We start from the raw sequence: 17185 nt of genomic DNA, 5'->3' as shown, positions 1-17185 counted from the left end.
GTAAAGAATTTAAAAGCTGACGTTTCGAGCGTTAACCCTTCCTCAATCGCTGTGACGACGGGCTAACGTTGGAAACGTCAGCTTTTAAATTCTTTACGGTGGCCAATTTACGTTATCAACTCAGTTGGTAATGCTAAATTACCTTGATATTTTCTCCCACCGACGCAGAACCGCAGTTTCTCTAGAAAGTTACCCACTTTATTCAAAGTGGCGGAAGGCGAGCTCTCTCACCATTGCTTCATCCCCGCCGGCTCCAGAAATCCAAACATATCACGTTTTTCGAGAAATTTTTGCGGTAAAGCCAATTTGAGGACCTGCAGGATGTATATTAGACGGAATCTAAGTAAATCAGCTCGGCGAAAAAACGCTTGACGGCAACAGTTTTATAAAGAGAGGTTACTCAGTCTTGGGGCTCTTTCTCATGTTACGCACTCAGGTAGACACCCCGAAATCTAAAGGTATTCTATGAAGCAATAATTTGCGCTCCATCGCCAGTGAAGTGCTCGCATATAATTATTTTTGTCCCGTTTTGGGTCTCCAGGTGATTATATCTATTTTAGCAATTTTCTTGCATGCCTACATGGGCGTCACTTTACCAGATGAGAAGATTACGTTCTGTCTTTTTTTGTGAGTCGTATAAACGACTTTTCCGAAATCGCTCATACGTTCATTTTACTTTTTTCTAGTATTTCGTGGGAAGAAGCAAAAGGCGGAGATTGGAGTTTTTTTTCCGGGTATTTGACATCGTCACTTTGACCTTCCATAAAAAGTGAAACGGAACACACTCACTACACTCGATCAGTATGTCAATCTCCACTTTATCAATTCTTATAATTCAATAATTTTACTTATAATTTTCATATAAATAATGAGTTTGACTTAAATTGTCATATTCAGTGTTTAACACAACCATTGCAATAACAAAAAATATTTCCACATTCCTTCGACAGAAGAAATATCTGATGAATGAAGATTCTTCAAATTAACTTCCTAATCATTATGCCTTGCCAGATTCTTCAGCTCGGACGTATTTCTCCCAGTCACTTTCCTTTTCAAATTTCTTGCAAACCTCAAACAACTTCTTTACTGTCGTCTTAACTTCTTGTTTTCCTTTAAAGAGAGAAGCACGTAAAGTATTACATGCAGCACGACTAAGTAACGCTGTGAGGTGTCATTCTTCAAGTAAGACATACAGTCGACTCCTGATAACTTGAACCTTCAAGGGAAACTGAAAAAGGTTCGAGTTACCGAAGTTAAATTGCAGTAAATGTATGACAGAAATCCAAAGGAAATCGTTTTTGGTTCGAGTCAGCGCGAGGTTCGAGTTCGAGGGACTCGACTGTACTTTGTAACTTTTCTTTGGCTCTTGTTAAAGGAGCACTGGCACTAGTGGCGCATGATGAGAAATTTAAACTGCATTTTCAAGTCGTCGTGAGCAATCTGTGTCAATCTTATGCATTCTACAACACTTTTCTTTATACCTCTTTGGTGCTTTGCTACTCAAGAAAACTATCGTTCAAAGAGAAACTTCTAAACCCACGCAACCATTCAAGGCTTCAAGGGAAGAGTTGAAATAAGGAAGGACCTGTTAATTGACACTATGCAGAAAATGCCGGTAGGCACTTACTTGAAGAAGAAGACGCTTTGCCAGATCCCATGAGTCTGTGAGTGATGCAGCGAGCCAAAAACTTAAACAAGGCCTGTTATAATTTAAATCGTAAGATACAATAGTGAAAACATTAATGTGTTGGAAACTACAGCCAATAGTGCTGCTCTAAACATGAAAAGCCTTCTGCAAGATTGCTCTCTAGCAGTTGCTATTCAACAGAGTGGGGCAGGCAGAAAAGTCAAAAGATGGTATATACAGTTTAAGTCAGTCATTGGAGCGAAGGACAGGTTTAAAATAACTAAAAAAAAAATATCCGGCAAAGTTTAAGATCGCATTCAAATTTCGAGACAAGCTGACTGTTGGATGATTTGAAGAAGTAGTAACGATAGTTTGCAGGTTACAGTGAATCCATTAAGGAGAACTAGTAGGTTAAGAAATATTCTCAACTATCGTTAACTTAGAAGTCATTATAAATAGCAAGAACGCTGAAAAGGTTTTATAAAAATAACAAACTAAGTGCTTTCCATTTTTCGGCGTGGCAAAGAAAAAAGAAAACTCACGTCGGTGGCTTTGAGAGAGAATTGGCTTTTCTGTCTTAACCCCAGTTCCCTCGCGGTTCCACTAAATACATTCAGGAGTAATGCTGGAACTTACCTTGGAGGTAATAGAGCCTTGTTTGAGGTACGGAGACAAGTACTTAACAACCACATTCGCAACATCCTTTACACCCACAGAGTCTCCTGGTGAGACATTACCATGGATACCAAGTGGCGAGCCATCACTAGACCCTTTCTGATGAACGCCTTCGTTAGAGGCCGTAGTGTTTGTCTTTAACGAAGGACGTATGTTCAGCAGAAGCTTGTCCTTGGGTGAACAACTTTCAAGCATTTGCCATGGAACTGAATTTGTATCATTAAGCTTGAACGAGGCACTTTTGCTGACGCGTTTCAAAGGCTTCAACTCCGACGCTTTGCTGAAGAAGACGTCACTGGAAGTCGCAGCATTTTCAGTTTTACTACGATGTTCTGAATGATTATCTTCTAACCTGGTTTTCTTACGAAGAGGTGAATCTTCCAACCACCAAAAGCCCTTTTCAAAGATAAATGGTAAACAGAAAAACACTAACAAAATTAGCTATTTACATGATTAATTGATGGCCTGAATTTCAAGCAGTCAGAGGGAAAAACCCTCTACTTTCCAAACCGAAAAGGGCAACCAACTGTTCACCAATGTTTAAACAAGGCAAGGGAGAGGAGCACCAACCTCTGACGCAACTTGTTTGTGATTTTTACGCTTTTTAGCTGACTTTCTTGCACCTTTTCCTACGTATCGTGATTTTGGTGGCTCTTGCTCGGGCGGCTGCTGCGGTTGCTGCAAGGGTTCTTCTTTGACTTCACTATTACCACTGTATTCAAAATAAACAACTGAATATAAAAATAAACGAATGACATTATGACAATTCCGTGTCATCAGTTTCAAATTCAAGTTAAGGTACACTATACGCATTCGTTGAAGTGCGAAAGACGCGCGAAAGACGTACAAAAGACGCAAATGACTAAAATGCAATGTGACGCGCAGAAATACTTTGTTTCTCTCTAACGGAGTTAGACTGAGTGTCAAGTTTGGGTATCGTCCTTAAGGAAGAAAATTTTGTACATTAAAAAAATTAGTATGGTGAGTTGTTCACGGTGACCAGTGGTGATGATTTCACTAGGATCGTTTCTGTTTAGTGATTGTGGGTGTCCCGCTGGTGTGTCTCAACAACAAAATGCCTTTTGTTTTTCTAATTCATTTGCATGAAGTTGATAGAAACCGTATGGTCGCTACAATCTAACTAACTACAATAAGTCTTAACTCTACCCGATTTCGAAGAAGTACTTTATTGTTGGAATCACTCTACGAATGGGAGCCTACAAGACACAACATCAAAACATAAATAAAAGAATAAAATAAGAGCAAATATAGACCATTAGTACAATTGATCCGGAGATTATAAAGATGCATGCGCCCTGATTGGTCGAGGATTTCGTCATACCTCGATATAATCACCTCGCGCGTTCCTCGCGCGAGATGATCATAGCAGGAGCGCTAAATTTCAAAATGGCTGCCTCGCGTTTTGTCAGTGTTACCAGGAAGCGATGAACGCGATGGAAGAAAATTCCATTTCAAAGAGCACAAAAAAATGCTACTGGGTTTGGCGGAACACTTTACAAAAGAAAGATATGAAGTTCTCTCTGACTGAACTAAATAAAACTGCTAAGACTCAACAATATTCACTGAGCTTTTGACGAATAATTGTTAATTGGTTTGCCTGATTATCGCTTCCTTGGCATCAAAGGAGCCATTGGTTGGAGAATTACCTTAACTGGTTGTTTGGATTCAGCCGGCTCTTTTGTTATGGTATCCCTTGATTTCTATGTGCAGAGAGAGATACAAACAATTTCAAAGTGAAACAAAAATAATTCCGTCAAATCTTTTTAAACGGATTTTTAATTGTTCCAACAAATCGGCCAGAGATGAAAAAACGAAAGAAAAAAAAAAGAAAAAAAAAAAGGAGAGAGACTGTCTTGACTTACAGGTTGGCGGCCAGGTTACAAAGAAAAATTTTACATGGCGGTGACCATAGAATTTTTTTTGTTTTGCATATTTGAAAGCAATTTTTGAGTGATATAGAAGAAGTAAAATTAAACAGTTACTAGGGCACTTTTACCGCTTAAATTTAACCTAAAAAAAACCATTAAGACGTTAGTCGTGCTAAAACAAAACCAATTTCCGTTGTAAATAGTGTCATTATTGCAGCTGCAGTAGACATGGAGTACTGCCAGTTAGAAAGAGACCTAGCGTATAGTTAGAAAGAATAATAATGAATCAAGCGGTGACGGATTTTCGTGCTTTAATTAGACAAGCCTGTTGTGACAACGCCAATACTGAAGCACTAATTCTTGAAATGACGGTCTCAGAATTATTTTATGAATAATGCCGACGAAGAAAGAAAGAAATACGCGATGGAAACTCCACCTACCATCAACTGTAGTGCAGACACAAATGAAGTGCATCCCATGTTGTCCCTCTTCTCTGTTTCCTGGAACAGTGAAAATTTATTTGAGCGGAGAGTAACACTTATACAAAATGGTCGTAATGGAGACCTTCAGATTTTACGACGAGTACAAGTAGGATTTTCCACGCAAAAGCATCTTTTGTCCTGGAAAGTGCGATCACTGTCCTTAGCAGGAGCGAAAACAGTATACAACACAAAAAAGATATGGTGAACCCGCGGTTTTATTTTTTTCCGACCAAGAAAGGGCTCCATTGCCTCCTGATTAACGCGCCAAGTTTTTTGCTTAAAAAGACAAAAATGATGCTTCCTAAGGTGTTATTCTTCCCTATAAAATGTTGCGACAACTTTACAAATGGGGTATAAAGTGGTCCGAAATTGCATTGGTTTTTGCCTTTATCTTTTCTGTCCGCTACCATCTCAGTTGCAATATTAAAACCAATCGCGATTTGATAATCCTGATTTCCAGCACTTCAGGCGGTTTGTTTCATCGTTTGTTTGAGATCGCATTGGCTCCTTGTCATACGTTCATCGTTCTGATTGGCTGTTCCTGTTGTTTTGTTTGTGGTTTAAGAGATGACTCCTATCGGACGAAGTAGTAACACAGACACATACCTCGTCGAAGTCTCCGTTTTTTTCATCCATGACTGAAGTTGAAGATGTTGTGCTGTTCGAGTAGGCTCCATCCCAAACAAAAACGCTGCCATTACTTGAACTAGACTTCACCTCGCTCACCTAAATTAAGTTAAACCAACAATCATAGTAAATGTAACCGCTACAGTGATAGGACATTTGGTGACTATAAAATGGAAGAGAAAGGACTCTAAGTCATTCGTAATACGACCATAAGCAATACTAAATGAATAAAAACATATTGCTTACATTGAAAAGGAATTCAGCCACAAAAGTGTTGGATTTGTACATCGATATGGCCAAGTACGGTGCAACAGTATGGCTGATGCTGAGTTACTTAACCAACTTGTTTTTTTTTTTTTTTTTTAATATCGAACGCATCTAACTCCAAATATGGCAAAAGAAAGATCAAGTTTGGATAAGAAAGGGAAATGACTACCGAAACTGAAATGGCCACGATTTAAGAACATTAATTCATGGTACCTTTTTAAGCATGGTAGTTTTGTATCCGATATCAGTCTTGCTATTCTTGAAGATAGTATGTTCAATGTCAACCAGAGTGGACTCCATCTCAAACAACAACCTTAAGAGGACAAAAATAAAAGGGAAAAAGTTAAGCATATCAATATCTCGTCTTCGTCGCAGTTGCTGTTCGGGTTCTCGGCCCAAAAAACGGCTGTGACTGTCATTGTGTTTCTCGATTGTACTGCACAGAAAGCGCAGTGAAAGCAAGCTGCCATTTTTGTCACTCATAGAGCTGTCACCAGAAGTCAAGGAAACTTCGTCGTCTTCTTTGCGCAACCGGTTTGATGCAACAAGAAACGCTGGGACATAAATGTTTGTCGTTTTTTACTTTTTCGATTAATTTTTTTCAGCATCAGGTAAGTTGTAAGAGAAAATCCTTCTCGCAGACTTGCGCAATTTTTCCTTTCCTTTGTCGACATGTGAGGTAATTGACGCAATACAACTCGACGCCATCTTAACTTACAAGCTTAGTGCACAAAGTGATATGGTTAGGACAAGTTTTGAAACTCTAAGGCTGTTACCCATGCAAGACTACAAGTTTGTTTAGTAACAGAACAAATTCGTGATCGTATTTTGGCATACCTTGCAGAATTTTCCATTTTGGCACATTGATTTATATTTGCTTTCATTGCTTCGTCCAACAGACCGAAACAATGTTCTCTCACCTGAAACAAAAGTAGGGATATAGTGAGTGCATACAAAGGGTTAACAATTTCTTGGTCAAAAGAGCTCATCTGCCTCAAAAGCTGACGGCCACACTGCTTCCCGACATGGAGAGAGCAGAGCCGGAAGAAGCTTTTTTGAGACAAGTTCTACACGATGATGAGATTTACCCAGACTTTACAATCCTACCTGGACGGAGAGCTTTGGAATATGTGAGTAATTTGTCGCTTCTTTGAGACGACAGTCAGAACCTATTGCAAACGAAAAACGAAAAAAATATGGTTGGTACTGCAAGGGCATGACCAGGATATTTTAATAGAGGGTCTTTGATTAGCGCCCTTCCGTCAGTCAGGTCTGCCATATTTTTTGGTGCTTTGTCGCAAGCACGCAACAACCGAACTCAAATCGCAAGCATCCATGATTGAAATTCTTCTTGAAAGGTACAGATCCAGCTTAACAAAGGTATTCCCATGAATGCGAGATTTTTACGATTCCATCTGAGAAATAACTGCAATCCTGCATTTTCTGCGAAAATAGCTCTGGTTTGCTTTTTTATTAGGAAACTACGATCTTTTAACTCCAAAGAATTTATTATTAAACTTACTAGGTGATTGGTGACTGATCGAAGAGAACTGAGGCTGTCCCTGCACAAGTAAAGAAGAGAGATTAAGAATGAATTTTGATGCTGAACTTTGCACTTACTAAAAATAGCTGAATACTACATGTTACTCAATTAAGTAAAGCGCTGAACACTTAATTACACAACTGTGAGTCTGAGGCTGTAATTTTTCTCTTCTTTGGAGATTAAGACAGCTAGTATTTATTTAGCGACGAAGCTAAACTAACAATACAGTGGAGGTAAAAACAAGGAGACGCCAGGTTTTGCTAGAAAAAAATCTTTACCTCAAAAGAAATAAGAACTTCCAAACGAGAGTTAAGACTTTGCGAGAAACTACGTCTTTCCTCGAATGATAAGTTAAGGCAAGTGCTATCATTGTGGAACGTTGACTGCGCATAGAAGAACGTTTTCAAGTATTGTACCACCATATTTCAACCTTTCAGGCCAGATTGGTCTAGATTGCTGTGCTCTGTTTTGCTCCTGGATTATTTGGATTTTGCTCCACTTTGCCTTGTGATTGATTGGTCAAGAAAACTCGCGTCACCCTCTCAAATAACCAAATGCAAAACTTAATCCAATCGCGACCTGGTTACTTTCGTTTTTCCGCAACTCAGACAATTGGCTTGTATTTACTTTTAGCTCCCTCTGTCACCTTGTGAGTAATTCCTTTGCTCTGATTGACCGCTGTGAGTACATTGGTTTTCGCTTTACACACGCAATTGAAAAGCGTTCTTAAAGCGCACAAGTTTTTTTGTTGAAAAGTATCTTTCGTGTTGGTAACGTAACTGCGTCTTCATCGTTAACATTACCCTGCGACGTTTCCTGAACTCATCCGCGATCAATTTACATCGGAAAGCACGTTCCTCCTCACTGGCTCCTGCACCGCTATCATCATCATTGTCTTCGTCTTCAAATACCCTGGAAATTTCAAGCATCAAGATATCACAGGACTATTCGAGCGCGCTCCGTAACAGCGAAGAAGAAACAGAACAATACGTTACTCCCTCTCAACTCAGCACCACTGCCTTACCAGTGACAAAAGATAAATCTACCCCGGCGACAGATAGAAATAATTAGATTTTTAAACGGCGTAAGCTACCGGTTGTTATTTTCAGCAAGTACTCTTTTTCGCACGATGAAACACCATAAATCGTCTCAAAGAAATCACTGGTAAAGCATCTACGGTCATTTTTCTTAAGAACACTAATAAGCCATTAGAACCCAGCGTGTTTACCATCTCAAAAGGCCTCAACCATTTTGCTCCAGAGCCAACAATAAAGTTGCGTCTATTGAAACAGCGGACTACACTTCGTTTGAATATACATTAATTTCTCTAAGGCCTATGAAAGTTTCATTTTGAATTTTTCTTAAAATGTTACCGTAACTACTGTTTGGACTTAGAAGAGTTCAAACCTCATGTATTATATATGTTATATATTCTTACTTTCTGTCGTATCCCCACTTTCCTCCTCCATAAAGCTCATCATCTTCTCCGCTCGACAGACCGTAAGCAATGTACGTTCTTCCAGCGGTCACGTTCCTGTTGCGAACTGCTATAACTCCGCGGCGCCAGTGATCCACAAGATTGTCTACTGCATCAGGATCTTTACAGTAGTCACAGCCTTTGGGACACTGTAAATAAAGAGACGAGGAACTCCATTTTGAAAAAGGGTAACATGGCAAGGGTTAAGCATGGTTTTCCATACGCTACAGGCCCACCATGATCGCTTTGGTTTCGCTTTAAAAAGCTCTGTGATGGTTTCGTAACTCACGTGACCCCTCAACCAATCAAACGGAAGAGTAAAACTAGTCGCGACTTTGTCATTTGCGCTTTCCCGCGCTTGAGCTTTATTATGAATTCTCTTTGGTTCTGATTGGCTGTTGGGCTCTGGTGTAAACACGCTTAATCAAACCGCGCTCTACGTTGACTAGCTCATGAACGCCTAGTCGCACACAATACTTTGAAGAAATGTAACATCCTTCTCAACGATACTCCACACTAACTTTGAGATGCCGAGATCCATTGGTTGATTCTCGGCCACCTACACTCACAAATCCGAGAGGGGTGAGCATCCACCAGATTCTCCTCTTAATAACTGCGTATTTTAATGAGCATCAAGTACGTTTCGAAAAACAAACAAAGAAATAAACAAACGAACAAAACAAACAAAACACTTAGTACGCTGTACTTAGACGAACCTTTGGTTTGCTGTCTCCAAAATAAGACGCAATCGTTGCGTGTCTACAGCTGGAATATAAAGGCAATGAACATTTTAAATCAAATTCTTACACCGTAAAAAAAAAAATACTAACCATTGTTATGAACTTTCTCTCGGTCAGAGATGTTGAGAGTTAACAAGCACTAACGCAGAGGAACCACTAAAATATCATTGTCCCTACCTGGGTTGTTCGCAATATTTTATAATTGCCTCGTAACTAGACTGGACTGCTTCATCCTTCCTTCCACTAGACAAAGCGCTTTGCTACAAGAAAACAAACTGCCATTTAGAAAAGTTTACCTTGCGCCCCACGTACTGAAAAAGCTATGTTATTAAGTCATGTTGCGCAAAGTATCGAATTTGGTTGGACTCGTGCAGAATGACATGTAGTATGGACAGAGGGAACTACTCTTGGCCTATTCCAGATGTTTGTAGCATACTGATTTCTCGGGCAATTGAGCAAGACACTTTACCCTTACATTACCTCTATCTTACAAGGAGAACAAATGGGAAACAGTAAACTAATGGCAAATCGTAACGGAAACAGCTTGTGATAGACAAGGAACCCATCCAGAAAGAGTATTTACCCTCCTAGTTGCATTATTTTTTTCAAAAGATAATTGTTGGCCAAAAGGTTTTTTCAGAAAGTCGTTCTTCACAATGACCATGTGCAAACATGAGATAAGCTTTGGCAATGTGTAGAACCCTTAGCCCTTGCACAAATCTAAACGCATCTAATCCACAATTTATTAAATGCGTGAATAGCGAGCCTGATAATTACAGTGTGCCTCCGTGTAATGTTTAATAAATGCTGACATACTCCTCCAATTGTGGATTATAAAAAATAACCTTTCAAACAAGGAAATCTTCAATCACCATCAAATTTTAAGGAATATGTACATCACTTTCCAACTTCAAAACAACAAGCACAATGAAGTTTGAAAGTTTTCAATTGCGGGCAGAACTACAATTACAGGTTGTACTTTGGGAACATTTTTGTCCCATTAATCTTATTTAAACCTCTACCTTCTTTTCCTTGATTCCTTTTTTAATGAGAAAAAATACTTGATCCCTTTCAAGCCTGAAATCAGGGGCAAAAATAAATGAAATTCCAATAGATTTCCTTCTAACAATCACTACCAGTTCTTCTGAGAGAGTTACTTTATCGATAAGAATATCATGAAATGCTGTCAATAGTACAAAAGGTGATAGGCAATTAACAGTAGAGGTAAGACAAAATTATAAAGATTTTCATTGACCACACAGGAAACATCACAAATCACTCTGACTCACTTGGAATAATACAATCTGCAGAAGGAAGGTTTTCCATCCCTTCCAGCTCTACCTGACTCTTGGTAGTACCCCTCCATTGACTGTGGCAATGTCCAGTGCACAACAAATCTGGAATAGTGACAAAAAGACAAAAAGTTGATGAGCTGTAACTGAAAACAGGAAGGTGTCTCTTAGTAGAGAAGAAAAAATTACAAACAATAAAACAATTTACAACGAGAAAAGGCAATGCCCCAGGTGCATGGTAATAAAAAAATGATCAAGGCATGTCATCTTAATGTATTCATGTAAGGTAAGACAAAATTGTTGCTAAACATGTTTACAAAATTATGCATTTTCTGTAGTTATGTTTACCACTAAAATATGAAAACCTTATAACCACTGTCTCACTGTCCAAATTTCAAGTAACCTTCAATGGTACCTTCTCCCCTTTCCTACAAGCTTCCAGTCAGAATATCATCTCTAGACATTTAAGAAAACAAAATTTAAAAAAACCTGTGATGGCCACTTAGAATTAAGGCTAATAGCATATATAACCAATACACTTGTCTAGAAAAAGATTATTTACCTCACAGAGGATTTGTCAACTCCCATACCAAAACTTATAGTAGCCACAATAACTGAAACTTTTCCATCCATCCACTCCTGCTGGACCTCATCTCGTTTAGCTGGTTTCAAACCTGTGTCAAACACTTGCATTACAATCTGTGCCAGTGCCAAAGATCATGCTTTATAGAAACATACTCAGGAAATTTTAGAAATAAAAAAGAATCTGAATTGAAGTGAAAGATGGGGAAACAAACCCATGCAATGCTACATTGATTGCACCCATCAAGGGCTCTGTTAACCAAAGGGCGAAGAATTATCCAACAGATAAATGGCTATCCAACAGATGAGCTAGTGTTAACAAAACACACTGCCCTATCAACCCACCAAAGATTTATTCATATACTCATACTGGTAAACTATCAGTGAAACCTAATGAAATTCTGAGGGTAACATTCTTAAACAAGCATCCAATCCAAGGAGAGAAACAATAGTCCAAGTCACCTCACTCACTATGGAAACTGAGATACACTCCAGCCATGCAAGCCACTCAGCCTGTGTGCAAGAGTTTTAGGCCTCCAACCCAATAACAGCGATATAGAATTAAAGTATTTCTGGCATTAAGGATGACAGCTGGTTAGGGAGAATGACGTGTGTGCTCATTTAGGTTGTTTGGCATGTACCTCAGAATCAATAAAAATTTACTAATACTCTATTTTACACTTATAACAAACTGGTACAGCCATACCTGCATGATAAGCTTTTGCAGAGAGTCCCTTTCTACTCAGCCTTGAAGCCACTTCTTGACAGGCATCACGAGTACGACAGTAAATAATACCACTACCCTAAAGGATAAAGTGAATAAATGGAAGAGGAGATTAGATATCAGATTTGACAAGCTCCTAGAGAAGAGAGGCAGGGCTTACTTATTTCCAAGGTCACAGATAGACAACTTAATAGGGTGGAGGATGGCTAATCAAAATTCTCTGGGAGCCTAAATGGGATTCATTAATTATTTTCAAAATTGCCACCCATATTGAACCATACACACTACACATTTCAGGCTTTCATCAAAAACACAGAGTGTATAAATCAAAAACCTATACAGGCTTTCAAATAAAAAATACAATTTGTACTGTGATGCCACTAAAAACCCAAATTAATAGCAATAAGTCTATAACTTTTTTTTTCATTGTTTTGTGGGAAAAGGGAGGAGGGTGTGGCAGGAGTAGAATTACTATAGAGAGAGGCCCATTGGAGAGTAGAGGATTAAAAGAAAGAGTACATTCAGTCTGAAAAGTTTCACCACATTAGTTTGAAGGAGAAATGTGTAATAACATTACTTGGAAATCACCTTTAACCCATCTCCACTGTTGTCCTGTTCTGATAATGCTGACTCAACAAAACCTTTTAGGTCAGCATATGGATCATCAAGAAGTTCTTTGAAACTTTAAATGCAAAAAAAAAAACTTATTAGAAGAAACAGCCATTGCACAATTAATATCCTAAAGCACAAATGTATCAGAAATAATTCAGTTAGAAAGAGATTTGATATGGAAACTTTCTTTTAGCTAAAAGGAAAAGTTGTAACTTTTTAAATTTACAAGGATCAGACCTCTTAAATTCCAACGGTCGGTTCTACATACCAAACATCATAAAATAAATTTGGCCGAAAACAAGAAGTCTTGAAAATTGCTGTGGGTTTGTGGAGCTGGAGAGAGGAGAGCACATCTTCTTGAACATGAGGTGTAGCAGTTGCTGTGAGGGCAATCCAATGTACATCACTAAACTGTCCTCGCAATGAACCAAGCTTCAGGTAATCAGGCCTGAAGTCATGTCCCCACTGTGACACACAATGTGCTTCATCCACAACAAAGTATGACAAAAGCTTCCTCTTGTGCAGAGAGCTTAACACTTTCTGAAATCCAGGTGTTGCTGCAAGTTCGGGAGTGATGTACAAAAGCTTGATCAAAGGCTTCAGTTTATAAATTTCTGAATACACCTTCTTTCTCTCAGTAGCTGAAAGTTTTGAGTTAAGTGTTTCAGCTTTGATAGAGAGTGATTTTAAGTGTGATACTTGATCCTGAATCAGGGCAATCAGAGGAGAAAAGACAACTGTTATTCCCTCAGCCACAACTGCTGGAAGTTGATAGCAAAGTGACTTTCCTGATCCAGTAGGCATGGACACAAATACATCTTGTTTTCCTGTTTGAAAAAAGATATTTTTTACAATGAAGTCCAAAAATGGAAATTTCCAATTTAATTCTACATGAACAACTTCCACTCAAATGTATCTATTTGGCCAAAAATAACCATTTGAAAAAAAAATTATCAAAATACATGATCTCTTCCTTTGATTCTTTGTAGAATATTGCAGTCATTATTATTTAGAGCCAGTGTGAGATTTTTTGTACTTGTGTAGAGGCTAAAAAATAAATTTCTCAATAAATTTCTCTTGTTACAAAAATTCTGCATGCTATAGCATATAAAGAAAATTGTCCTGGTAACCTCTGTCCTTGTAATTTAATCCTTAATGTGTTCTAACAGTAGAGCATGCCAGTGATTTTAAGTTGCCATTGGTCTTTGATTTGCATCTGATTAGTTGAGAGGGTTGGGAAAGTTTTCTAGACCAATTACAGGGCCTTGTAATTTAAACCTAACCCAATCCTTGATTACTCTGGACTCATAACTGAAATAAAACATTTGTTTGCACAGGTCGATACACTATATATGTTGCAGAATTATCTGGCCCCAGTCTTAAGAATGACATAATAATATAATTTAGTATATACCACACAATTGAATAATTTACTTTCTAGTTCAGAAGTGAATAGCAAGTACTATTAACTTCTGAACAGCTGATAAGACAAAGTCGTGTGTAAAGAGTTTAATTTCCTACCATTTTCTTGTATATTGAAAGAAATATGGTAATTTTTTGGTATCTGTGTGATGTATACTAAAACAATAATGTGAATGTCGGTGTGAGTGGTGGATATTTAATTCACCACGTCACCTCTCGGTATTAATCCACCACTATTCACCTCCTCTTTGGCGAATGATTGTTAAATATAGCATTGCATAAATCCCAATGCTTCATAAATTTAAACGAATTAACATGCACAGATACTGACAGACAGAAAATTTTACATCTCCAAGTATAAGATATAATGACAAATGATCAGATTTCTATAGGTGTAATCATGCAAAAATTAATCTCCGAAATGAACGAGTCTTCAGCGAGAATTTGAAACCTGTCTTCTACACAAACTTTCTAAAATTTTTAAATGCCACTCAGTTAATTATTGCATACTCCTGCTGTTACAGAAGCTGCCAGATGACAACAAATTTGTCATTTGGAATTAAGTATGATACAGACCTGATCACTTCGGAGTCTTGCTAATTTAAGAATGTTTTAAATTTATCTTCAATAAATAATATCACGGGCTTTTTAAAATTAATATGATAGACTTGTCTATAAAAGTGGCTTGCCTTCACAAACACATTCTATCGCTTCTTTTTGGAGTTTTGATTTGAAATCACTATGCTTAAAAACAGTCTTCAAACATTTCGCCAGAGCTTGAGTTTCCATACTGTCCCAGCAACAAGTTCCACATACTAGAGTTTCATGATATAATCACAGTCGAGCCATTACACGTCCAACCATGTTTTTAAATCTTCGTTTGACTTTCGGTTTCCGATTAATTTACGAAGAGGAACCCAAGCGATGACGAAGAAGTGACACAATACAAGGCCCCACGCTCTTGACCTGAGTTTACAAGGCGCGGCCAAAATAGCATGCGTTGGTATGGTTTGTAACTTATTGTGAGTGTTTCAGCTGCGTATGTGCTAAAAGTAGATGATGATGTAAGCATATTTTACGCGAATCTGATAAGATTGTTCTATCAAGCTACTATATAGAACGGATTCCACAGCGTAGATTGATAAATCTCTCACAGTACCGCTGTTTATTTGCTCCAGTTCTAAAGTTAGGTTCTTAAGATATCGTGAGATGGATCCTACATCTTTTGGAATGGTGAAAGGAGAGGTTCAACGCCTTCCTTTCAAAGACGATAAAGTGAAAGCAATTGCTTATGCTCAAGGATATTTCTACGCAGAGCAAGTCGGAGAACTGATGAGAGAGTTCGGTTTTGACGATGATCGCCTTAAAGGACTGCAAGCTTGTGTTGGGAAAATGTTGCCAGCGACGTGTGCCAGCGTAACATCGATTCTGAGGGCTTTTTCCGTCGACAAAAACAAGATTCAGGCGCTTGAGCTGGTCGTTGTACAAGTCACCGATCCACTGAACTTTCTTGTTTTTAACGACGTATTTTCCTTCATGAAAGATCGGCAGCGAGTCAGCGTTATTATGCAAAGGAGGGTAAGTATGCCTCCTCCACAACCGCCTGCCTTTGTGAACCCCGCTGTAGCAGGCAATCCTTATCCATACGGTAGACCTAAGCCGAGTGTGGATCCCAACGACCCACTTTACAGAGCTGTTGACGGTGCAGTAAGTGGTGTTGCATCTGTAGTTGACAGTGCTTGTGGTGCCTTGTTTGGTCGGCCTTCACGTCCTGGTGCTGTTGTTGTACAGCGGCCAGTTGCATACCAAACAACAGCCACTGCCTATGTTACACCTCCAGGGCCAGGGGTGCAGATTTTGAATGTTCCACCAGGTGCGACAGTGACAACCATTCCACAAGCAGCACCAGGGTACCAGCATTACCCACATGGTTCTTACCCCATGGGACAGGCACCACCTCCATATCATCCTGGAGGATATCCAACCCAACAATGGAAGTGAAGACAGTAGTGACTTTGCTCTGATTTTTCTTTAAAGTAAAGATGTATTCTTTGAAGTAAAGATGTATTCTTTGAAGAAAAATTTCATATTTCTCTTGAAAACAACAAGTACTAATGGACTGGTTGGCTAATTTTCTATGTACAAACCTTTTTATGTTATTCACACTTGATAGAATCAAAGAAACATTTTGCCCTTCCTAGTTAGAAAAGCAGTAGGTTATTTCCTGTTCCATCTTTGCACTATAAGAATGATATATAACTTGATTTGGCACTATATTGCTTTTACTTGACTTCTATTAAATAGCTCAGCAGACTCCAGCTTATTCCATAGTGACACTGTAGTCTATAGACTAATGATATATTGTGGTACAGGTTATACAGTACAGCTGTAAAATTATACTTACTTGGAATTTGGAGTATAGGGACTATAAAGATTACCATTTTTAATTATGGTAGAGTTCCACACAGTGATAGATTGTACTGTAAAGCAAGAACCACAACAGGGTCTCTGGTCATTGTTGTTTCTAAGATACATCATCAATTTAAGTTTAAATATTTAGATTACTTTAAGGTTTTTGTTGCCTTAGTTTATTCTTTTGTAGGTGGGGGATATGTTTGTTTCCTAATCAGTGTTTCTTTTTAACATCTCTATGGAATGTTATTAGGATATTTGCAGTTTATGGTAACCTTTTTTTCTAGAATCACAAATTAAATATATGTATAACAAAAGGATTCTTATCTTGTCTTTTGAAGAGTATAGGTAAATAAAGAGGCAAATAAGTGAAACAATTTCAAGAGCAAGAATCTTCTCTATCATTTGATGCATACCCTAAACTTTAAGCAAATGATCCCCTGCAAATAATTCCAAAACCCACTCTTCAGTAATTGGAAGATAAAATAATAACTGAACTCTGTTGCTGAAAAATATTTTGAGTTCAGTAACAAATATTCTTGTTCCTCAATGGTATCCTAAGAGTATCGATTATCTGTTTGGGTTACAAAGATTTTGCTTTGTCCCACTTTGATGTTTTCATGTAGCCTGAGGCACAAAATTCAACGAGTACATGCACATCAAAATTGGAGTTCACGTAAAAACCTGCCAAGATTGTTCTATCGGCTTGAGGAGGAAGCTGTGAGCAAACACATAAATTTGCCATCCCTACCTTAGACTTCATGTTGTTGCTTTCATCCAACTCTCATACAATGCAAAATAATTACTTGTCTAT

General features: G+C 38.3%; 2 protein-coding genes across 4 annotated transcripts; one reads left to right on the top strand and one right to left on the bottom strand.

Moving 5' to 3' along the window:
* Nucleotides 1-798: 798 nt before the first annotated feature.
* LOC113671201 (ATP-dependent DNA helicase Q5) lies at nucleotides 799-15803 on the bottom strand. Of its 3 annotated transcripts, none has more exons than XM_027187417.2 (23): nucleotides 14649-15803; nucleotides 12806-13364; nucleotides 12514-12607; nucleotides 11908-12004; nucleotides 11182-11293; nucleotides 10617-10724; nucleotides 10350-10404; nucleotides 9505-9587; nucleotides 9304-9352; nucleotides 8549-8736; nucleotides 7914-8022; nucleotides 7090-7129; nucleotides 6675-6736; nucleotides 6405-6487; nucleotides 5781-5880; nucleotides 5280-5399; nucleotides 4632-4691; nucleotides 3970-4023; nucleotides 3470-3519; nucleotides 2873-3014; nucleotides 2264-2698; nucleotides 1628-1700; nucleotides 799-1110 (listed from the first exon to the last, which is right to left on the bottom strand). In XM_027187417.2, the coding sequence occupies exons 1-23, from the start codon at nucleotides 14746-14748 to the stop codon at nucleotides 998-1000; spliced, it is 2886 nt and encodes a 961-aa protein (XP_027043218.2). In that variant the 5' UTR covers nucleotides 14749-15803; the 3' UTR covers nucleotides 799-997. The 3 variants fall into 3 exon arrangements, with proteins under 3 accessions (XP_027043218.2, XP_089060064.1, XP_089060065.1); XM_089203938.1 differs by having other exon boundaries at nucleotides 11908-12005; nucleotides 12521-12607; nucleotides 14649-14872; XM_089203939.1 differs by having other exon boundaries at nucleotides 14536-14737.
* LOC113671198 (proline and serine-rich protein 1) lies at nucleotides 14785-16748 on the top strand. The gene has a single exon (XM_027187415.2). The coding sequence runs from the start codon at nucleotides 15169-15171 to the stop codon at nucleotides 15958-15960; it is 792 nt and encodes a 263-aa protein (XP_027043216.2). The 5' UTR covers nucleotides 14785-15168; the 3' UTR covers nucleotides 15961-16748.
* Nucleotides 16749-17185: the final 437 nt, after the last annotated feature.

Source organism: Pocillopora damicornis, chromosome 4 (assembly GCF_964200805.1).
Source record: "Pocillopora damicornis chromosome 4, jaPocDami1.2, whole genome shotgun sequence".
Lineage (NCBI taxonomy): Eukaryota > Metazoa > Cnidaria > Anthozoa > Scleractinia > Pocilloporidae > Pocillopora > Pocillopora damicornis.
This window is presented reverse-complemented; position numbering and strand designations above follow the sequence as displayed.

Coding starts and splice junctions, on each gene's coding strand:
- LOC113671198 (XM_027187415.2), top strand. CDS start 15,169: ATGGATCCTACATCTTTTGGAATGGTGAAAGGAGAGGTTCAACGCCTT.
- LOC113671201 (XM_027187417.2), bottom strand. CDS start 14,748: ATGGAAACTCAAGCTCTGGCGAAATGTTTGAAGACTGTTTTTAAGCAT. Junction 10,725..11,181: donor GTTGACAAATCCTCTGTGAG/GTAAATAATCTT, acceptor TCACTATTCCAG/ATTTGTTGTGCACTGGACAT. Junction 1,701..2,263: donor AAGGCTCTATTACCTCCAAG/GTAAGTTCCAGC, acceptor AAATTATAACAG/GCCTTGTTTAAGTTTTTGGC.